The 25012-nt window shown below is 34.7% G+C and overlaps 1 protein-coding gene across 4 annotated transcripts; it reads right to left on the minus strand.

The window, feature by feature from the left end:
* Positions 1-55: 55 nt before the first annotated feature.
* LOC125659607 (uncharacterized) lies at positions 56-23970 on the minus strand. 4 transcript variants are annotated; one of them, XM_056150170.1, is made up of 9 exons: positions 22717-23970; positions 21018-21057; positions 19642-19687; positions 19422-19560; positions 18233-18463; positions 17761-17914; positions 16080-16238; positions 5468-5563; positions 56-529 (listed from the first exon to the last, which is right to left on the minus strand). In XM_056150170.1, exons 4-9 carry the CDS (start codon positions 19463-19465, stop codon positions 233-235), a joined length of 981 nt encoding a protein of 326 aa, XP_056006145.1. In that variant the 5' UTR covers positions 19466-19560; positions 19642-19687; positions 21018-21057; positions 22717-23970; the 3' UTR covers positions 56-232. The 4 variants fall into 4 exon arrangements, with proteins under 4 accessions (XP_056006145.1, XP_056006142.1, XP_056006143.1 ...); XM_056150167.1 differs by lacking the exon at positions 19642-19687 and adding an exon at positions 21362-21415 and having other exon boundaries at positions 19422-19579; XM_056150168.1 differs by lacking the exon at positions 19642-19687 and having other exon boundaries at positions 19422-19579.
* Between the last annotated feature and the right edge of the window lie 1042 nt (positions 23971-25012).

The raw sequence follows: 25012 nt of genomic DNA on the forward strand, positions 1-25012 counted from the left end.
TTGATAAAATTACACCTGCAATAGTGTTCTGCATGAAGAAGCAACAATGCTTAAGGACATGAACGTCTTTTTGAAAATTTATTAGAATGTTGAATGCATACATGGTACATATTCATAAAATGTTGAAAACTAATTGACACTCATCTACATTATTGAGTGGACTGTAGGGGAATTCCCATTGTTTCCATGCATGCGATGCCAAATCAGTGTTATTCAACATCTTGCATACAAACTATTGCACATTTGATGTTGCCAAGGCAACACCTTTAGCCAGCAACTGGGAGCCCTCTGAAAGCAATGCCGGCCACACAACGTAATCAAGATTCTCTAGCTCTTCATCAAAGTAATCGTATTTGACGGTATCAAAGTCAGAAAATCGTACGGTACTGTTGTCTAGATGGACTTTGTCACTCTGTGTGGAAATCTTCCAGGCGACTTGTAGGCATTTCTTGCTGTAGGTTGTGATCTCCACACTGGATTTCAGGGATGGACTGAGATTGACTATTTTCATAATGTTTGGTGTCACTTTCTGAGGAGAAAAACAAAATATTTGTAAATCAGTGGTGCTCCTAATTTAATTCAATTTTGTAAATGATAAATCTACATAGGTTTACTCTTTACTGTAAAATGAAGTTAATTTTTATAGTATAGAGGGATATAGACCCATGTAGACTTATCTTTTATTATTTCAAAAATGGGGAGCAAAAATAATTTATAGTAAAGAGGGGCAGACTTATCATTTGTCATTTTCGAAATTAAATGGGGAGCGGATATTTTCATAGTACAGAGGGGCAGACATATATGTATCATTCGTCATTTTTAGGTTATCTGAGTAAACTCAGGTGATCTGTTGCATTTGGTCTGCAACCATCCATTGTGCAACATGCATTAGCAATTGAACATTTTTATACGCTCGTTGTTAGATGGGACGTATTATGTTATGGCGCTGTCCGGCTGTCAGTCTGTCCCGGGTCATGTTTTGCGGATTTTTTTCAGTAACAGATGCATGAACAACTTTGAAATTTGGTCACAATATCTCCCTCAAGAATTGTAAGAGTGAGTTTGCATTTCAGCTGGATTGGTCTATCCTTGACCTACTTTAAGGATATAAGTAGGTCAAACAGTTTTCTGAACTTTTTTTGCGTGTCAGATATTGCCATGAAATTTACACATAAGCTTCCTTTCAGAGGAATACAAGTTCAGTTTGCATTTCAGTTGGATTGGTCTGTCCGTTCGTTACCTACATTAGGACAAAAAGTAGATCAAATAGTTTTCTGGGCTTTTTTTCATTATGGATACAGATATTGCCCTGAAATTTAGTCAAAGTCTTTCTCTTGGAGGAATACAAGTCCAGTTTGCATTTCAGCTGGATTGGTCCATCCATAACCTACTTTTCAGCTAAAAATAGGTCAATCAGATTTCCGGGCTTTTTTTTCATTATGGATACAGATATTGCTCTGATATTTAGTCAAAGGCTTCCTCTTGGAGGAATAAAAGTTCAGTTTGCACTTCAGCTGGATTGGTCCATCCTTGACCTACATACACTTGTGGACTAAAAATAGGTCAGACAGTTTTCTTGGCTTTTTTTCATTACGGATACTGATATTGCTCAGATATTTAGTCAAAAGTTTCCTCTCAGAAGAATACAAGTTCAGTTTGCATTTCAGCTGGATTGGTCCATCCTTGACCTACTTTTGGACTAAAAATAGGTCAGACAGTTTTCCAGGCTTTTTTTCATTATGGATACAGATATTGCCCTGATATTTAGTCAAAGGCTTCCTCTCGGAGGAAGACGTGCAGTTAACATTTCAGCTGGATTGGCGCACTATGACCTACAGTACTTTAGGGGTAGAAGTAGGTCAAACAGTTTTTAGCTTACCTGAGCTAAAAGCTCAAGTGAGCTTTTCTGATCACCCATATTCCGGTGTCCGTCCGTTTGTAAACTTTTAACATTTTTGACTTCTTCTCAAAAACCACTGGGCCAATTTCAACCAAAGTTGGCACAAAGCATCCTTAGACAAAGGGAATTCTAAATTATTAAATGAAAGGGCCAGGCCACCTTCCAAGGGAAGATAATCAAGAAAAGGTAAAAATAGAGTAGGGTCATTAAAAAATCTTCTTCTCAAGAACCACTTGGCCAGAAAAGATGAAATTTATAGATAAGCTTTATTAGGTAGTGCAGATTCTAAATTGTTAAAATCCTGGCCCCCGGGGGTTGTACATACAAATATATAGGAAAAATCTTCCTCTCAAGAACCACTGAGCCAGAAAAGCTGAGATTTATATGACAGCTTCCTGATATAATGCAGATTCAAGTTTGTTAAAATCATGGCCCCCGGAAGTCGGATGGGGCCACAATAGGGGATCAAAGTTTTACATACAAATATATAGGGAAAATCTTTAAAAATCTTCTTCTCAAGAACCAATGAGACAGAAAAGCTGATATTTACATGAAAGCTTTCTGACATAATGCAGATTCAAGTTTGTTAAAATCATGGCCCCAGGGGGTCGGATGGGGCCACAATAGGGGATCCAATTTTTACATACAAATATAGAGGGACAATCTTTAAAAATCTTCTCAAGAACCCTCCAGGGGTAGGTTGGGGCCATAATAGGGACTACGGTTTTACATGCAAATATATATGGAAAGTCTTCTGATATGGACCAAGGTGACTCTGGTGAGCGATATGGCCCATGGGCCTCATGTTTTGTTTTGGTATGGTCACAGGTACCGGGTAGTCACAACCTCCCTTTCAGAGAAATACATAATCAGTCATTTCAACTTAATTGGTGCACCATGACCTACTTTGGGGCTATAAGTAGATCAAATGGTTTCCTGGACTTTTTATCATCATAGATAGATATTGCAACGACATTTTGTTTCATTTTCTATTCAGAATGTGTATTGTATCAATTCAGAGTGCACAATATGCTTCCATGTTGAATTTCACTGTCCAACGGGCGTATATGGTACTGTTTGCCATACTCTTGTTAACGTTTTAGGTCACCGGAGTTACTCTGGTGACCTATTGCAATTGGTTGTCATCTGTCGTTGTGCACTAACAATTGAATATTTTTAACTTCTTGATAACTGCTATTCCAATTCTTTTCAAATTGGATATGAAACATTTTGGGGACAAGAGGGACATAAATTGTAAATTTCAGGATTCCTGGGGCCCTTGAGGCGGGGCAAAAACTGCTAAAAATTGACCAAATCTCAAAAATCTTCTCAGCAACCCACATATGTGTAAGAAAAACTAAATGCATAGTGATGTAGAGCAGGAAGGCTTCTACCAAAATTGTAAATTTCATGATCCCCGGGGTAGGGGTTTTGACCCCTGGGCAGGTCTAAACTTGCTATATAGTATTTATGCGTAAAACACTTAAATAACACCTTCTTTAGTGCTATTTATACTAGTAAATTGAAACTAAAAGGATATTTAGAAAGAGCAGGTAGTCCTTTACTAAAATTGTAAATTTGATGATCCCAGGGGTAGGGGTTTTGATATTAGGGTGGGGCCAAAATGGTCAATTATCAAATGTGTGAACAACAGAAATTTTTAACTTCTTGATAACTATGATTCCAATTCTTTTCAAATTTGGTATGAAGCATCATTGGAACAAGGGGGGCATAAATTGTAAATTTCAGGATTCCTACACCCCTGGGGCCTTAGGGGCAGGGCAAAAAATTGCCAAAAATTAACCAATTTTCTAAAATCTTCTCAAGAACACACATGTGTAAAAAAAAAAACTAAATGCATAGTGATGTAGACCAGGAAGGCCTCTACCAAAAGTGTAAATTAGATGATCCCCAGGGTAGGGGTTCTGACCCCAGGGTGGGGCCAAACTTACTATATAGTGTTTATGTGTGAAACACTTAAATTACAGTGCACATCTTCTTTAGTGCTATCTAATTGGATATTTAGAAAGAGCAGGTAGTCCTTTATCAAAATTGTTTGATGATCCCCGGGTAGAATAGGTCATCAGTACCTCTTCCTTGTCATAAGAAACAACTGAGACCGCAAAAAAACCCAACCATTCCTCCTTGCTGTAAGTGCCAAGCACAGGCCAAAATTTTGCAACCCCTCACCGACAATGATGAAAACTCCATATGAGTGAAAGAGAGAGAGAGAGAGATGTAAACAATATACAATGAATCTTTTCAAATTTGTTGAAATTAAATGGATACAAGAGGTAGAGGTTTTGGTATCTGGGTGGGGCCAAAATGTTCAGTGATTAAGTGTGTTAAGAATTGAACATTCTTAACTACCATTCCAATTCTTTTCAAATTTGGATTGAAGCATCTTTGGGACAAGGGGGACATAAATTGTAAATTTCAGGACTCTTGCACCCCTAGGGCCTTAGTGGCAGTGCAAAAACTGTTAAAAATTGACAATTTTTTTAAAAAATCTTCTCTACAATCGCACATGTGTAATAAAGGATAAATGCATTATGAGGTAGAGCAGCTAGGAAGGTCTCTAACAAAACTGTAAAATTCATGATAAACTAGGTAGAGGTTCTGACCCCAGGCCGGGGCCAAACTTAGTAATATAGTGTATATGTACAAAACATGTAAATGATATCTGCTTTAAAGCTATTGATACTAAACTGAAACTAAATAGATATTTAGGAATTGGTAATCTTTTACCAAAATTGTAAATTTCAGGATCCTGGGGGTGGGGGGGGGGGGGGGGGGTGGTATGGGTTTGGTTTCAGGGTGGAGTCAAACCTGTAGTGATTATTGTCTTCATCATTTGAAGGACTTCTTTAAGTTTGCTGATATAATATAACAACTAAATGCATATTCAGGAAAAAAGCAGAAAAGGATGTATGAAAAACTGGTGAATTTCACAATTCCAGGGTTTGACTCTTAGGATGGGTCCAAATTAATCATATCATTTAATGTTGCATACATTATATGAAGTAAAGCCTTTCATCAGTATATGCACTTTTGAGGGCATTGAAGTTTTAAGAACACATCTCGTTTTATACATGTACTTGAATTTCGTTTTGATATTCAGAACAGGAAATTTTTTCTAGATTTTTTAGCCCTTGAGACTAGCGATACTTTTAACTGGTGCTCAGATGACCAATAAAGCATGTGGGCCTCTTGTTTAAATTAATTGGGGAGTGCTTATGCTATGAATCAGAATCAGGGTTAATGAATCCATCCTTGTTTACGCAGCCATGTTAATATCATTCTATTGAGAAGGGGATTGAGTGCCGTTTCATTTATGACTCATAGCTGTTTTTGTTTTGTGGCCACATGATAGAGAAATAAACAACAAATTTATGATACATCTCTCCATAAATACATCTCTCCAAATAATCACCACAATTTCCATGTTTGGAGAGATGTATATGAAAGAATTGGAGAGTTCTTAGTTTCAATGAAATTGCATGGCCTTGTATGTGATTCTAAAAGAATGAGTCACATTTAATATATGCATAAATAAAAAACAATTACCTCTTGAACATAAGGGAAAAGTTGATCACAGATCTTGATTTGATATGTCACAGCATCTTGGTACAAAGGATTGGTGTGTCTGGAGCCATCTGGGGTCTGAAAAAGATGATTTATTTAATAAATCTGGAACTTGTATCTACATTTCCAATGTTTCTGCCTTTGATATATCTACAAATTGTATTGATAGCCGTTTCCTCATGAATGTGATGCAGTTGTGAACAATATGTGTATGAACCTTGATATAAATATATTATCATATATCTTAATCATTGGCAGAAAGGAAAATAGATATAAACAAGAGGTACTGTGAGCAATATGCTCACTAAGAATACCCCCCGCTTGCCCCAATCTCCCAAAGGGTGTTGTTAATAGGTATAAATTACCTCTTTCCTGAGTGTAAAAATAAGGTATGCCTTTGTAGAAGAAAATGCAAGATATAGTCCGAACAGAAATCCATGGCATCAACCTATAATTTTGACCTTGAGATCAATGGTCAAGGTCATAAAGAGGTCATGAATGTACATGACACAGTCTCATGGTGATACACCCATGTCTTATGGTATGACTATGTTAAAACCCTATAATCAATTTTGACCTTTAGGTCAAAGTTCAAGGTCATATAGAGGTCATGAAGTACCCAACACATCGTCTTGTGGTGATACACTCATGTGTCAAATATGGTATGTCTATGTCAAAGAACAAAGAAGTCATGGCCCTGACATGAATCCGTTGTAAAAACCTTTAATTTTGACCTTGAGGTCAAGGTCATATAGAGGTCATGAAGATACTCGACACATCGTCTCATGGTGATCCACCTGTGTGCCAAATATGGTATGCCTAAGTCAAAGAACAAAGAAGTTATGGCCCGGACACGAATCTACACAGACAGACAGACGGACAGACAGAGTGATTCCTATACCCCCCCCCCCCCCCCCCCATAACTTCGTTCGGGGGGTATAAAAATAAACCTAATTTTGAAAATACATGAGGGAATGAACTGCAATGCTTCACGCTGGCATACTTTTCATGAAGTGCTAACATGCCTGCGTGAAGCATCGCAGTTCATACCCTCAATTAAGTATTTATATATACTTCTTGAAAGTTTTTCTATCACATAGTAGAACATGTGGTTAATAATGAAATGATGCTTTTATGTACAAGGATCAGAGTATTGTTTGGTCTACCAGAGTCCATGTGTGTGTGTTAACTTTAACCTTGGTCATAACTTTTACTGAACCAATAAGAGATCAAGGAATGGTCCAGTGTACCGAACCAGAGATCAGAGGACCTCTTCTGACCTGTTTAACTACTGGTATAAGTGGGACTTTCAGACAGAAACACTGGATTTATGTATATAATGATGTACTGATAACTCTGTTATTGTAAAATAGGAAAGGAGAAAAATCTGTGGCTGGACCAGAAATCAAACCTGCATGTCCTGTCAGGTGCCCTAACCAATGAGCTATCCAGGCAGGTGTCTTAATCACTGAGCTATCCAGACAGGTGCTCTAACCACTGAGCTATCCAGGCAGGTGCCCTAACCACTGAGCTATCCAGACAGGTGCCCTAACCAATGAGCTATCCAGGTAGGTGTCCTAACCACTGAGCTATCCAGGCAGGTGCCTTAACCACTGAGCTATCCAGACAGGTGCCCTAGCCACTGAGCTATCCAGGCAGGTGCCCTAACCACTGAGCTATCCAGACAGGTGTTCTAACCACTGAGCTATCCAGACAGGTGCCCTAACCACTGAGCTATCCAGACAGGTGCCTTAACCACTGAGCTATCCAGACAGGTGCCCTAGCCACTGAGCTATCCAGGCAGGTGCCCTAACCACTGAGCTATCCAGACAGGTGTTCTAACCACTGAGCTATCCAGACAGGTGCCCTAACCACTGAGCTATCCAGACAGGTGCCCTAGCCACTGAGCTATCCAGGCAGGTGCCCTAACCACTGAGCTATCCAGACAGGTGTTCTTACCACTGAGCTATCCAGACAGGTGTTCTAACCACTGAGCTATCCAGACAGGTGCTTTTACCACTGAGCTATCCAGACAGGTGCTCTAACCATGCACACTGAGCTATCCAGGTTGATATCCACGGTCTATATAGCCCTAACTACTACATTTTCTACAGAAACACAGCTAATACTATAAATGAGATTTCTTGGCATGGGGTGATTAAAGAATCAAGTGCCTATATTCAATATTGAACCTGTAAATGGTAGCTATTGGTTAGAGCGGACTGTCTTGTTTAAATCAAAGAGTTGAATGTTTTCAACTTAACTACTGCTTTTAGTAATATAGAAAATTTTAACAATGTGCAAGATAAAGTGGCACGATTCGTGGAGGACAGCGGCTGTCCTAACTATTTCATGAAAAGGTGAAGATAACGAACAGTGACCAATCTCATAACTCCAATAGGAAATACAAAATAGAGAGTTGGGCAAACATGCACCCCTGGATATACCAGAGGCTGGATAAAGTGCCTAAGAGGAGTAAGCATCCTCTGTCTATTGGTCACAACCACTGTGAGCCCTATATCTTGATCAGGTAAACGGAGTTATCCGTAGTCAAAATCAGTGTGCCAAGAATGACCTAGCAATCAATATGAAACAAGTCGGACAGCATTTGACCCAATGGTAGGTTGTATACAACAAATGATGGAAACCCCCACATCACGTACTGAAAGGGTTAGATGGTGGCTGGATAGCTCAGTTGGTAGAGCACTTAATGAAAGATTCTTGGGCCTGTCCAGGGTTCAAATCCCATCTGGTCCTTTGCATTTTCTCCATACCTGTTACATTTATGTGAACCTGTTTTGTTGTTTTTCTATCGATAAATTATGTTTCTTTAGGTTCATTACATTTCATTTGATTCATCTTGGATTTTACCAATGAGAAAACATTAAAAACAGCTCCCATACATTACTTAACATGTTTATTCCAACGTTGGTGAAAATGATTCATAACTGCATAAATATTGATCTAACAAAGAATACGTAATAGGCCTAGTTTCGAAGCATCAGCAAACTGATAATTAACTTGTTGACAATGAAACTCATTATCAAGTTTGTCATACTTATAAAGACCTCAGTACAGTGATAGTCGGCTATTGCGTATTAGTATTGATATTTATTAAATTAGGACATGTATACTCGATCAGATCTAGAAAAACTCTCAAATCTTACAAACTCAGTTTCAACATAAGTCTTAGATTTAATCTCCGTTGACGTTTGTACATCCTTGTCCAACTTTGTCTTAAAATGAACATTTCAACTTTGTCTTAAAATGAACATTTCAACTTTGTCTTAAGGTTGATCGATCCTCATGTGATGTCACAGGTTTTTGCAAAATCTTTATTTAATTAAATTTTGCGCATGATAGAAATATCTTTTTCAGAGGAATTTCATTCACTGAATAAAGTAAAAAATCTGGTAAACTTTTGATACTGAAAAAGTTTTATTTTCCATAGATAATCAATTATTTATAATTCTAAAAATGTTGTCAAGGGCAATAACTCCTATGCTGGAATTTCCTATACTGCATGTCTATGACACAATGATTTCCCTAATATCCACAATTAATCTTTATATATCTATAAATTAGCAGTTTTCTTAAACTGTTGACATTTAAAATTTGTCATTTCAGTAAGTTTTTATTAATTTTCATTATTCTGTTTAACGAAAATGTGTGATTGTTTAATGTTGATATATACTTCTGTTTTTGTATGTCTGACATCTTTAAAAAGGTGGCAACATACACATTTTCTTTGGTTATTGATTAAATTAAACTATATTGAGTGGAAATTAATACAGTTTTTCCACTTTTAACCATTCATATTGATAAGTCAAATGAGGATCAATTTCCACCTTAAAATGAACATTTGAAATTAACATTTCAATTAACTTAATTTAAATTGTCTTAAAATGAACATTTAAAGAACTACGCATTTTCAACTCATATATTTTAAAAAGCTTATTAATTTTGCTAATGATTAACCTTTTTAGATGCATAGTAGAATCCATTAGTAATTGATTACTAACTTTAATATCAGTGTTAATTAATCAATTGCTCTTAATCTCAACTGCTTTTGATCAGGGGTAGAAGAATGTGTTCCTTAAAACAAGGCTTTAAAACATTATATATTTTAAAATGCTTTTTGATATCAATAAATAACCATTTAATTTGTCAAATTACTTATATCATTGAGTAAAAATGGTTGATCTCCATTTCTCACAGACTTTAACCTCATTTGCAATTGAACATTTAATTTCACTGAGTTTTGGTCTGTAAAACATCTCCCCTCCCCCTGAAGTGAAACAACAAAAATTGTTAATATATGAATTTGCTAAATGACAATTTATAATACCTGCAAAAAGGAATTTGTGTTTCACAGGAGGAAAATGGGTTTTAAAAATATTTTCTGATTTCCATTGATTCCTATATGGAGAAATATGTGATTTTAACCCAAATAAATCAACTTTTATGAAAATTCATATAAATATCTACATGTATATTGATATAAAAAATCATTTTAAAATGATAACTTTATAAAATTGACCAGAAGGTAGGCAGTGAAACAATACAGTTTAGCTTTTGCCCAGTTCCGGATCATTGCCAGTTCCGAATCACTTTGTAATTATCATTAAAAAATACTTAATTAATGAAATGATTTTTACTTAGAAAGGTAAATCACGTTGAAAATGATTACTGAGGGATACAAAACTGTTGTAATTTTTATCCAACCCATGTTTATTACTTGTCATACTTCTTTAATACATTTGGACTTCGACATCTTAGTCACTTACACGCTTGGGAAAAAATCGCACTGGAGGGAAAAGTTAATGTCTATTAGCTAAAAAATAACCAATTGCAGTTTTCTGCACAAAAAATTAATTCATTTAATTGATATATCTTTCAGCAAATGTATCAATAAATATTTCTTCAGTGAATGCATTATTGTAGTTGATATGCCTTACCAAAGAGACACCATCTGCTTGTCCAATTCCGGATCAGTCATGTCAACTACTGTCATACACGACTTGTTGAACTTAATTAGTTTTAAACTTAGAGCACTATCTCAGTTTATATTAAATGCACTGTTCAATTTATAGAAGTAGTGTCAGATATAATACGCACACATTTTCTTTATAAACACAATAAATTATTTTTTTGTGATTATCAAAATGGATACCCCCCCCCCTCCCCCATAAATACATTTTAAAATGAGAAAATCGTGACAGTAAATATACTATGTATTGCATCTAAATTTACATCTTGAAATTGCTATTTAAAAAGTATAGGCCTACTGCAGTCAATTCAATTTTAAGCATATTAATATACATGTATGACTGTATTATTTTTTCTTCCCAACCCCGCCAACTCCACAAGAAAATGCCGATGGATTGTTATCCCAGGTAGATATAACTTTAGATCATAACCACACTCGGAGAAAGATAATTATTAATGTTGATTAAGAGAATTTTGAATGCCGCAGTTTTGGCTATAATTGTCAATGCCTAAATGTGAAGCTTTGAATATTGTTCAATATATAATATAACGTCAATAATGTAAAGATTAATTTAAAGTAAGTGTTTGATTTGATTTTATTTCTACAAAAACTAGGTATTATATATTAAGCAAAATAAACATACACACGTACTGATTTAAAGTTTCGAACCGATTGAAAGTCGGATCGGGTCAGTCAAGTTCGAATTGGCCTGCAGTTGTTTCAAACATCCCCGTGATTCAGAACTGGCAGTGTGATTCGGAACTGACCCATGAACACGGTTATGGAAAATGCAAAGGCCGGTGATATTTACCATGATTTTCAAATAATTTTTGTTATTTTTCATTTTAGTAACTTCTGATCTTCTCACAAGACAATTAAAACCTTTGTGGATTATACCGCTAGCAATCATGAATGAAAATGTGATCCGGAACTAGGCAAACGACTGTACTATCGCTTGCAGTTCTTAACATTTCAACTTTGTCTTACATTATGAACATTTGAAATTAACATTTCAACTTTGTCTTTAAAAAATGAACATTTCAAATTTAACATTTCAACATTTTCAACTTCGTCTTAAAACTATACCATATGGCCAATTTTTACCAAATTTGGTGTACTGTATTTATGGGGTAAAGACAACTTAATTAAGTTTGAAATTGTGTGGTCCTCAGTCACAGGCGCTTGTTTCATAAACTTGGCAAGTTATATTACTATATAATAACATGTGTTATTATATAGTATAACTTGCCAAGTTTATGAAACAAGTGTTTGTGTCCTCGGTCTCCTGGGGGTGAGCCAAAACTTTAAATCAGTGTCATCTTCTAGCTTAATTTTGATACCTAGGAAATGAATCTATGTTTTCTTAAAACAGTAAACTTGTTTATTGTCATGAAAAGCAAGGAGACCTGTACCTTAGTGCATGAACTCTGGTCTGGCCATGTTAGCTATCTGTGATTATAGTGAAAACTTATTGTGGGGGGGGGGGGGATCTTAACTCCTAGACATCACATCACCAAACTGAGTACATGTAGTAACAATGCATAATAGAAAAGTGGTTCCCATTAAATGGTTCTAATCACAGGCACCTGTTTCTGTAATTAAGTTATGACGTCTATCAGGGATTTAATTATTGAGATTCTTTTTACTACCGGTAAAGGGTACCTTTCCCCCTCTGAAAACAAATGAATATTTCCTCTTCCACAGGTAAAAATTCCCCTTGAAATGTAGAAACTACTACATGAAGTTGTATGGGGATTTGAACAAAAATCATTTTATACATGTATATTCTAGGTATTTTTCTATATCATCAAAGTCTTGCATTTATATAAACAAGATTCAGTAATCAATCAATTGATGTGCTTATTTTTAGATGTTATGATCTGAGAATGTCCCCCTCCCCTCCCCTGGAGGAAGTTCATCATTGAATTCTCAAAAATTCCCCTTAAATATGAAATGGGTAATAACATATAAAAGCTGGATAAATCCCTGTCTATTATATACTATAACTTATTTACAGAAACAAGTGCCTGTCGCTCTTAATGCTAGGGCAGGTTTTTTAAAAATATGTCTCATATATGTTTATACAAACAAAAATGCATGAATTCCTCTTCATACTGATGATGCATGGAAGGAAAGAAGCCTCTACCAAAACTGTAAAATTCAGTCCCTGGGTCGATATCATGGTGGAGGGAGGGTGTGGTTTATGGGTGGGAATCTTAATTATTCATATACTGAACCTTATTAATGCAAAATACCACACTCTAATAAAAATGTAAATCTGTATCAATTAGTAATAGATAAAAGCTAGAATTTGATTAGTTTCTCACTAGAATTTGACAATTAAGAATATTAATTACTGGGTATAATAATAAGGTATGGCAATTTCAACTCCCTTTTCTTTGAGGCTTTCTTAGATCAATGATGTCTTAATTGTGGGGATCCGAAATAGAATAGGTCCTCAGTACCCCCTTGCTTGTTGTAAGAGGTGACTAAATAGGGCGGTCCTTCGGATGAGACTGCTAAAACCTAGGTCCCGTGTCACAGCAGGTGTGGCACAATAAAGATCCCTCCGTGCTCAATGGCCATAAGCACCGAGCATAGGCCTAAATTTTGCAACCCTTCACCGGCAGTGGTGACGTCTCCATATGAGTGAAATATTCTTGAGAGGGACGTAAAACAATATTCAATCAATCAATATACTAAGGCTTAATTATTCTTTTTTAATGAACTTTTTTAAAACTTGTTTGTTGTTTTTTTCCCTAGTAAGTATCACAATAGTTAAATATTGAAGATACCAACTAAAAAGACTCATAAAACGTAGCTTTAATTTAGATTTCCGATAGATGTAGGACTTTGTAAAAATTATTAGGATTAAGGATTAATGTGATATCATTCTGCCTTCTTTCCCAGTTACCTCCCTTGCATGAATGTGCTTTGTGTGTGTTATTTTATTTTTGCAAAAACTATCATATTTCTACATGCATGCATATGAGAGATTGAATTTTTTTTTAATGTTTATATATATGAGTTAAATTTTTCTGTTTATTTCTATAAGACCTACACTAATAAAAAAGGGGGGATGGACATCACTGATGTGTTTTAAAGTTATATTTCTGAAGATAAATCATGCTTCTTTAAGCGTGTTTGCATTTCGTTCCGTTTTATTTTGAATTTTACCATGGAGATATTGTCGACATCTCCAATATTATCAAATAACGAAGAAACAGACTTGTAACAGATTACGCCACACGAATTATGATGCATGATATAAGTGTTACAATGTTCTGTTTATGCTTATTTTGGACATGGATGTGATATATTCTGAATTTATCATTTATAAGCCACTTGATAGATTTAACAGAATACATCAGAATTAATTACTTATGAATCAGAGAGTGTAGTCAGCTATGAATTGCAAAATCTATACATGGATATATTGTTCAGTTGTCATATTTTGTAGATAACTGTGTACCCTCCGAAATGTTCAAAAACAACTCCCACTCATTATGACATATATTAAAACAAGAATGACTAATCTACCTATTAAGGATAGTTGGCATCATCAAACTGTTAATGAACTTGTTGACTATTAAACTCATTATCATGTGTTCGACATTCTTCAAGAGACGTCAATATATTAATTTACTGCGTACTCATATAAACATGTTCGTCATTCTTCAAGAGACATCAATATATTAATTTATTGCGTACTCATATAAACAGGTGACTTTTGTGATTCATGTCTGTGTCTGTCCTCTATCATTTCGGAAAAACCCGAATATAAATAACCCCCTCGTTTCCACAGAAATTAGTCTGTCCATAAGTGAAGGTCCCTCGCAGTTGTTAACATTTCGACATTTTCAACTTTGTCTTAAAATTATACTATTTGGCCAATTTTTACCAGATATGGCATATAGAGTTTATGGATTTTGTGGTCCTTTTAAGCCTCTTTGGGCTGAGCAAAACCTTTGAAAATGAAATGCCTTTAAAATAAATTCTCCCCATCTCTTTAATATTTAGGAAATGAAACTGCTCAGTTATGACAGGCAAGGAGACCAATATTGTAAAATCCATTGCCCTGTTGGTTATAGGGGCACCTGATGCTAAGGTGAGGACTATAGGGTTCATACAGTGAAGAAAAGGCCCATGGGTCACATCGCTCATTTGAGTCATCTTGGCCCTGCATGATGTTGTGATTTTTAACAGATTTTCTTGCCAATCTTTCTTCTGATGAAAAATGTTGACCCCAATTAATGAAGCCCTAAAGGATCACAACATAAATAAAAATGAATTCACATAACACAGAGATGCCTCAACATCAATGTGACTAATATTATCTTGCTGTTATGGATAAAACCAAGGTCACAGATCATGGTATGCTATGAAGACCTTGCCATAAGAAATCTATATACAGTATATGAAAGCCCTATCTTAAATAGCTCAGGAAATACTGAATAAGTCATAGATTTTTCAAAAAGTAGGTCAAACTCCAAGGTCAAAAGATCAAACACCATTGTGTACAAGGTCTTGCTACAAAGAATCTATATACAAAATATGAAAAATCCCGCCTAAAATAGTTCCAAATATATTCAATAGGTTTTCTTAAAAGTATGTCAAACTCTGAGTTCAAGGTCACAAGGACGGTCAAAGATCATGATGTGAAATGAAAGGTCTTGCCATAAGAAATATATATACAAGGTATGAAAGACCTACCTTAAATAGTTCAGGACATATTGTATAGATCAGATTTTTATTAAAAGAAGGTCAAACTTCCAGGTCAAGGTCACAAGATCACACACCATTGGGTCACATGAAAGGTCTTTCCGTAAAAAATATGAAAGCCCTAGCTTAAATAGTTCAAGAGATATTTTAAAAGATTTACCCTATATATCAGCACATAACACTTTGATCCCCTATTGTGGCCCCACTCTACCCCCAGGGACCATGAATCACACAAACTCTACTCTATGTCAGGAAGTTTTCATGTAAATTTCTACTTTTCTGGCCCAGTGGTTTTTGAGAAGAAAATTCAAAATTTCCCCATTACATTCAAATGTAAAAATGTTATCCCCTATTGCATGTGGCCTCGCCCTTCCCCCGGGGGCCATGATTATTTCTCTAAGATTCTTGTTCAGTCCTAGACACCTAAGAACTAAGTGTATATTGAAAAGGACTTGGGAGGCCTCTATTTGATAAGAATATTGAGTTCTCTTTATACAATGTATTTTGATATTTTTTCTACAGATACTCCAGGAGAGTGCTTGGACTTTTACTGCGTCATACTTGTACAGTAAAAACCCAGGGACTACTTTAAAAGTTCAAGTGTGATGTCATACCTGTTTACTATAAAAATAATGGATGTAAACAGTTTGACATTTCAACTGAAAATGCATCAATTAAAGGTGCACTTCTAGAATGAGAAATACACAGAAGTTGAAAAATATGTAACTAGAGGGTTATTGCCTGAATATCAGGAAATGATCGTAAAAATGTATATGCCCACCCTTGGTCTTAATTTGCATGGACGAGAAGTCAGCTTGGTATGTTTTACTGCACAAAATCCTCTCAATCTTCCAGCAATAATCTATAAATGTAAGTATTTACTGTGACTGAGCTTTGCTTTGGTTGTTGCTGCGAGTTTGTGGTGCCACGAGGAGCTGTGTTAGAGGTAGAGGGCGAGGTTCCAGGGGCTACTGGAGACGAGGCCTTTAGAATCTGAGACAACTGAGCGTCTGCTAGCTCTCTGCACTGACTGAAGGACAACTGAAGCAAGAGAAAAGGAATATTTCAAAAACACATGACACTGGTAATCTGCTAGACCAGTGTGTATCAGCGCAAAATGTAATGAAGCAAACTGTGAGAGTCAAATCTACTAGACTAGTGTATTGCAACACAAAATAAAATAACAATGCAAAATGTTATAAACTCAATGATTACACTTTGCATTGTATCATGGCTGTGGTGTTTTTCCTTTATAAAAAGTGTACAATAACTGGAGATACACAAGTGGGCGGAACCATCATTTGCATATTTTTTGAAACTGTTTTGTGTTGATAAATTATTGAACACCACCTGACAATTTCAACACATTCTTCATTTAAATTGGTAAAGTTCAAATCAAAATTCACAAGACTTTGGCCCATGGCCGTGTAGATATCCATTTTATCATCTCCCAGTTAAATTTCACAAAATGTGTGATCATCACATGCATGTGTTAAAATCAAATTTTCATGATCATCATTAAATAAAATCGTGTAAATCGCCAATGTTCACACTTTTTCAAAAACACCTGTGTGCATTATCTAGAAATATATATTTCTGAATAAAATAAATATTTATTCAAAATACAATTACGTAAAAGATAAAATAAAAACAAGCTTGTACACGTCCTAATTACATACTAATACCAGTGCTATTACACAACTCATTTTGAAAAATATTTCATGAATTTATGATTTGTCCATAAGGATGCAGGTTAAATCCCTAAAAAAAAATTCCTATATATTTCATGTAAAGCTATCTTTCCTCAAAATCTTCCCTTGGAGCCAATTTCTCATCAATTTTGATGAAATAAACATCATGAGTTTAGAAATACATTGCACACATGCATTTATAATGCATCAGAAGTATGTTAAAATGAGATATATTTGCAGAGAGATAACAATTTTTTATTCATAATGTTAAAATTCGAAAATTATATAACTTATATAAAGAATAAGTATTCTTAAATTAAACTATATATGTTTTAAAATTGTCATATCTTTATAACAGATAATGATGGAATTATTCTGAAACTATTAGATGATACTGTGAATATTTCTGAGATGAGTGCATCTAGATTTATTAATAACTTCATAGGAGAAATTTTTGAAAATCTATGGATTTGTATGAAATATATATAGAAAAATAAATCATAGGGAACTTACTTGATTTGAAAGTTTATGAAAATAACCACACAACATTTAACCAATAAGAATTACAAATGTATGATGCTTACCGGCCGGTAGTTTTAATGATGCACTATATTCTAATAATTTTTGATTGACAAAATGTACTGTAAAATCTGTCATTTTTGTGACATGGATATTCCAATGACCTTATTGCCGCCACAAACAATGAAAAGAAAATTACTTTCACAAATTTTAAAAGATTTGAAATTATTCAACCACAAAATCAAACCTCCCTGACAAACATGTTTATTCTTCACATAAGTTTGATTCCATAAAAATATTGTTCTATTTTGTTGTTAATATTCAGCAATCACAAAGACAAACACCAAACAAACCTGAATTATGCTCAGTAAGTTGCCATGGGCGACAGTCTTTTCCACACCTTTGCGGGTTTGGTAGGCGTATGCCTGACTCCATTCCTTCTGGTAAAGCTGTGTGTAGAGACTTCTCATTTTGTTTTCTGTTTCACCGAGGGTGTAGTGATCTCTACTACAAGTCCATAAAGTATCAAAATACGTAATACATACAATGATACGACATGATATATGTGTTTGTAGTCATTTTGTTTAAACTTTCAGAATTTGAGTAAAATCTCAAGTTTTTACTTCATTTCCACCCCCCATCCCCCACCCCCGAGAAATCCACACCATGGTGACTCAAAAATTCAGATTGTGTTTAGAAAACAACATAATGAAATATCACTTCAGATTCTAACACCTTGTAGATTCTGAATCCTTTTTTAATTGTACTTGCATCATGAATATTTTCTTCCTATTTATTAAAATATAACAAATATTAATTCCTTACACGTTGTGGATACTAGCTTCATTTGATTGATGGGAAATCTGCCTATCCGTTGGACCTCTTCCCCTCAGAGCGTAAACCTCATCTGATCGGAGACGCAATTCTCGTTGAAGTCGAGTGACTTCTTTTCTTAGCTGTTCAATTTCCTCTGTCCGTGATCGACTTTTCTTGTAGACAAAAGCTGCATTGACTCGTGGGCTAATTTGCTCTGGATCTTCAGCGTAGTCATTTTCCCTTCAGTATCATTAGTCACAGTGTAATAAAGTGGAATGTTATTTTTGAATATTAAGTGATATCATCTTTTTGATCATGAAAACAATATCACCATTTTGAATAAGTGGTATCACCTTTTTGAATAAGTGGTATCACCTTTTTGAATAAGTGATATCACCTTTTTGAATAAGTGGTATCACCTTTTTGAATAAGTGGTATCACCTTTTTGATAATTCAGAACCTAAATAATTCAATTAAGTGATTTCATTTACTAAATAAATAATGAATACCAAAATGGCACCTCATGAATTTCATGGTGCTTATTCATGATCAAATTTAAATTGTGCCTGCAATATTTATATATGTTACATATATACCTAGAGTAGTAGTGGAAACTAAAAAAATGAAAGACAGCAGAAGTGAGCAAGTTCACATACCCCACGCTCCAACATTGCTTGACAATGCCTCACATAATGAATGATAATGCTATGTATTACTGCAAGAAAAAGACAGACGGGCTCAAAATTTTAATTTCAATAGGGGCATAACTCCCACAAAAATTACTGAATCAGAATTTTCTGGGAATATGCACATCTACACAGTGTGTCCTTATTAACTCCAAAATTTCACGAAATTCTGTTGAACAGTCTCAGAGGAGTTGCACTGACAAAAAAGGGACTGACGGACTAACAGACAGGTCAAACTCAACTCTCTATTTTGTATTGCTTATAGGAGTTATGAGATTGATCACTGTTCGTTATCTTCACCTTTCAAAAACATTATACCCTCCGCAACTTTGTTGCATGGGGTATAATTACAGTATCAAAAGAAAATTTATAAATGCACTAACTCTTAACGCATTTAATAACAGCTCTACATTACCATCTATAAATATGATCAATTTGTAGAAAATATATAGTCATCTTCAAGATTGTTTAAAAGGTGGGCAAAATTTCTTAAAAGATTTCTCATTAGATACCAGCCTGGGTTCTTTAACTGCATGGTTCTGGGTCCCTCCTTCATGATCTGTTTTAAACGCTTCACCTCCTCCACCAGCTTTCGACACTGGTAACACGTGGGGTTAGGACGTACAGAGATGTAATCTGTGTTCACATTTTCTGTAATTTCAGCACGAATCTGTCAAAATTTACCAAAAACAAAGTTGATATATTACAATCAGACCATCATTAAGAAAATACCTTTGCTCTCTTTCTACCCCCTCTATGTCTCTCTCTCCAATCTTTTCTACAAGCAGAAACGATTAACCAGAAAATTAAAATCTAAGTCAGATTAATGGCTGTAGTTTACATTATACATGTAATACATAGTAAATCTAGAGTGGGAGTAACGGGGTTTGCAAACACACACTCCCACCCCCATTGGTTTAATATGGTCATTTTGGGGTCTTCAACCTTCCCTTTTTTGGGGTACAAACTTGATTCGTAACCCACCCACCCCTTCTTGGAATTTTTTTTATCCTCCACTTTACATGCACTAGTAATCTGCTAATCTACACTATAAAGATTTTTAGCTAATGATTGGTGACACATTGTATCAAAACACAATCCATTTCAAGATATTTACATGTGTTACAATATTTTTTTGATAATGAAATATTATAATTTTACTATGATTGAATATACCTTATGGTTTTTAATGTACTTTCCCAAATGAAAATTGATATTTTCACATCTCCAAAAAATGATATTTTCACTATGTAAAACTGCTTCAGTGACAACAGCTAATGATATATTCTGGGCTGTATCATCATCAAAGTTTACTCTCTGTCCCAGCCGGGTTGTATCTCTATCAAAGTTTGCTCTCTGTCCCAGACTTCATCTCTATCAAAGTTTGCTCTCTGTTTCGGGCTGTATCTCTATCAAAGTTTGCTCTCTGTCCCAGCCGGGCTGTATCTCTATCAAAGTTTGCTCTCTGTCCCAGATTCCATCTCTATCAAATTTTGTTCTCTGTCCTGGGCTACACCTCTATCAAAGTTTGCTGTCTGCCCTGGGCTGTATCTCTATCAAAGTTTGTTGTCTGCCCTGGGCTGTATCTCTATCAAAGTTTGTCCCAGGCTTCATTTAAACAAACTTGAATCCCCTTTGCCTAAAGAGGTCAAGTTTAGTTGAAATTTGCCCAATGGAAGATTCAGACTGATGTCATAGAAAAAACTTACCAAAAAAGCTCACTTGAGGCTTTGGCTGTATTGTATGAATTGATGCATGCATCAAATCAATTATTGGTTTTATCAATTCAATTGTCGCATGCAATAATTGAATTAATGTGCACATCAATTAAATTTATGAGAACAATTATAATTGATTTCATTAATAAGTAACTTTTATATATTCACTTAACATCATCCATGGTTGGTTTCTGAAACAAGCACTGTCCTTTGATGCTCCCTCCCCCTCTCCCCTCCCGAGGGCCCTTAATTGGTGAAATTAACATATTCAGAGAGAAACAGACAGAGAGAGGGAGAATTTTTCTTTCAAAGAAATTTCATGCTTTATCAAAGTGTCTTCAGTGCTGCATGTCTACTTGATCAAAACTAATCACTAAAACGTTTACTAACCTGTGGATTTTGTGAGACTCCTCCAAACTTTCTTGTTTTCCTGTAACGAAACAAAATATCATTTCTAGACATATCAGAAATATGTATGATCACAACAGGTGTCTTCTTTACTCAGACCCTAACACTTTCACAACTTATGAATTCACATAGCTGAGTTTTAATGATGTTTCTATAATTTCGTTTACTTTAAATCGATCAATACGCAAACATCCCTTTTTATTCAACCATTATCATGACGGATTTGGTTTACATACAATTTAAATAGAACAAAAATCAAATATTTGTGACAGGAGCACACATCTCAGATACACTAAATTTTCCTTATCAAACATTAAAATACAAACCAACATTCACTTTTAAAACGACTGACTGTAAACAGCACAGGTGTATCATTTTCCCTATGCATAATATAAGTTCAGGTAATGGAAGCATATATTGAATAAGAGACTTAGTCTAGAATAACTAACTCTCTGCAAGAAAATAATTTTTAATTCAATCGCAGGGTTTAGGTAATTCTGCTTATTTTTCCTGTTAGTAGATAAATGTTTTGACAATTTGGTGGGTCATGCAATGAAATTTGCAAAAAAATATTTTTTGTGAAAATAAAATTTCCTATGAAGCACTAGTGATTAAACTAGTTCACAAAATTTAAATACACAAAAATTAATCTATGGCTATAAACAGTATATAGCACTTTGACACAATGTCGCAAAAATAAATTGATGCAAATATTAATTTACAGCTTAATGGTAAAGAGAGTATTGTATCAGCCAATTTGGAATTGCTTTAAAAATGCATCATAACTACAGGGCAAGAAAAGTATACAATACTACATAAGTTTGATAAGTGGACATGAAGGCATGTGGAAGAAATTATACCAAAATGTATCATTCAAGTAGACATCATGGCAACCATTTTGGAAATTTCAAATCTATATATGAACTCAGTACTACTACATTAATCTGTTCTAGATAGATGTAAACACTTGGTGTAGAAGAAGAGATTGGCAAAGAACACACTTTGATCAGGAATCCTCATGTTAATGGCTCAATTCTCTCAGGTGATGTTTTGAGGAGGTCATGCATACTTTAGTTTTGAATGACATTTTTTCCATGTAGGTCTTCTATGATATAGCTAGCAAATCATGGAAGGATTTCCAATACAGATCATGGTAGTCTAGAGTGTTCTAATGATTCTAGCTTTACATCAAATCTAAAACGTTTAAAATGGGTAGCAATTGATCCTAGCTTTGCATCATAAATCACAAACCTTTAAGATAGGTATAGTGATCAATCTTTCTCTGGGCAATCCAGCATTAAAAGTTAAAGTCACAGGACTTTTTAATATGACCTTCAAATTGGAAGCCCCATGTCACAGTAAGCATTGGCTTGATATAGAAGCCTAGCTGTCTGCTACGACTGAAAGCGCCATATATAGGTAAATAAAAATTCACCCAAAGCTGGCGACATTTCTAGAATTATGAGAGAAAAATTCTCAAAATGAGACATTTTACAATATGTAAACTGCCAATATGATGGATGCATGTAACAAACAAAATTTGTACATGTGGACATACTCAAGCTTCATCAACAGTACCTATAGTGTATGTGACAAATACTACAGACAATTCTATTAATAACAACACAAAAAATGAAAACTCACGAGCACACTATTTAAGGATTAAATTTTCATTTCTTACCTTTCTTGGACAAGGCCTTGCAAAAGGTTGTTCATGTTTCACCAGAACTCCCCATTAAAGTTGTATAGAATATCTAATATGCCGTGGAAAATTTCTGAACACAGATTCATAATTTATCTGCTGTTCTTGTCTTTGGATTTACAAGTTCCTAAGGTCTAATTTATCCCCCCCTTTGTTTGCCTGTCAGCTATTTCTATAACTGCAATTTTAATGAAACATTTCCTGTGTATACGGTAATTATGTGGAAAATGCAGCGATTTAAACTCCTCGAGTTGTGCCAAACTCTCATTTTTGTCATTTGATAAATGTAAGTTACATCGTCTCAATTTTTTAAAAACCAAAATATCTTATTTCAAAGAACTTTGACTCAGAATTCATTGAATACAGGTACAAGTGAATTATCTTTCGTGTTTGGAAATTAACTTTTCATCTCCATTCATTATTAGAAGGCTTTCAGCATAAGAACGGGGAATGGGTGGCTGCGATTTTTTTTTAATGAATTCAAACCATGTTTTACAAGTTAAAATCCAAAAGATATTATGGCAGAGAGTTTGAAATTATGCCAAAAAATATCACATGTATATAAATAAAAGAGTGCACCAATGGAGTGAATGTTAAATACCTTGAATCGTACATAGGTAAGAATAGATAAACTAATGTACAGTGGATTTACCGCTGGGTTTTTTTTTTTTATGATTTTGGTGGGGTTTTTTTTTGTGTGGGCGTGTGGTTTCTTTATCACATTTTATTTCATATCGTGTGAAGTAGCTGTATTGCAGGCATACACAATTTTTCTGTCCAAAATATGTATTTTATATTTCTAAGAAAATAAAAAAAAGAGTGTAATTTAAATTTCTATCATCCTTTTCTGATTGAAATCAAGGTTATTTCTTCCAAATTATTAATTAGTTATAGGCCTAACTGCCGAAGGTATAGGTGAGCCCAAGCTGACACGTCCATGCTACCAATCTCAGAGTTATTGCCCTTGACACACTCTTTTACTGACACTTGCTACAAACTCAAAAACAAAAACTGAATTTATGTTTCTATAAGTAAAATAAATAAAATTTACGGTATAGAATGTAATCCATTCCCAAAATTTCTCAATGAAGTAAAAAACAGTAAGGAAATTGATTTAGCATTATATTGGGAGAGTATTTCAACTTCTGAACATTATGGAAAATTTTATTAATACATGTCCCCATAAATATATATTTTTAGAATTTATAGTAATACTTACTACAACCAAATTAACCCCCCCCCCCCCCCCCCCCTCTCTCTCTATATATATATATTTCAACACATTCATCCATTTATTTTGTATCAGTTTCCTTAAATTCATCTTCTGCTTGCTATAGACTTCAGCCAATCATGTTCCTTGATGAGCTGTCTTAAACAGACATGTACTAGGTTGTTCTTAGGCTCAAGCAGAGAACAGGATTATTAGACATCTCAGATTTGTTGCGGTCAAAATAGGTATACCCATTGCCATGATCAAAATAGGTACAATAATACCCATTGCCACACTAAAATTCCATTGTTACGCTAAAATTGCATAGTTGTCCATCAGTCTAAAGTCAAATATTTTTGCAAGATTATATCACAAGACTGTTGTAATTACATATTTTGAGTTTTGTTTTTACGGTTTCAGGTGAAATTTGGACTTCAAATTAAATCTATATCTGATTCATGCTCTCAGGGCCAACATCTAAAATAATATGATAAGGCCATGCCAATTTGTAATCTAGTTTGTCATATTCGCCACTTCGATTTGTAGTAAATCCAAATCATAATATTATCAAAAAATAATATCCGCCCGCGTGTCCAAAACTCTGCGCCTTTTTACGAGTGCACAAAAGACCTTGATACACGTGGCTGAGGAATGACGGACACACGGTCTCTTAAGTTCTTAACTGTGTAGTACGGTGTTTCAAGTTTTTGACGATGCATATCTTTAATATGTAGGATGCTTCAAAACACTGGATTGGAAGTTGTTCCTTATACTGCAATCGAATTCAGGAAGCCGATGAAACTTTTGAAGCGCTAATATTAAGTTTAATATGTGGTAAACAAATGATACCTGATGATTTTAATCTCTTTATTTTTAAGCGCTCGCTTTTTGAAATCACACTAAATTCAACTAAAAATCTTTATATTTCTTGTATTCACTTGCCTCATAATTTTTATCTCCAAAATGAAAAATAATATTTGTAAAATAATTTCGCCCTCTTGCCTCACTTTTTTTGTTTGGAAATCCGAAGAACTATTTTACAAACTGGTGTGGCTTAAAAAGAAT

This window comes from Ostrea edulis, chromosome 9 (genome assembly GCF_947568905.1).
Source record: "Ostrea edulis chromosome 9, xbOstEdul1.1, whole genome shotgun sequence".
Taxonomy (NCBI): Eukaryota; Metazoa; Mollusca; class Bivalvia; order Ostreida; family Ostreidae; genus Ostrea; species Ostrea edulis.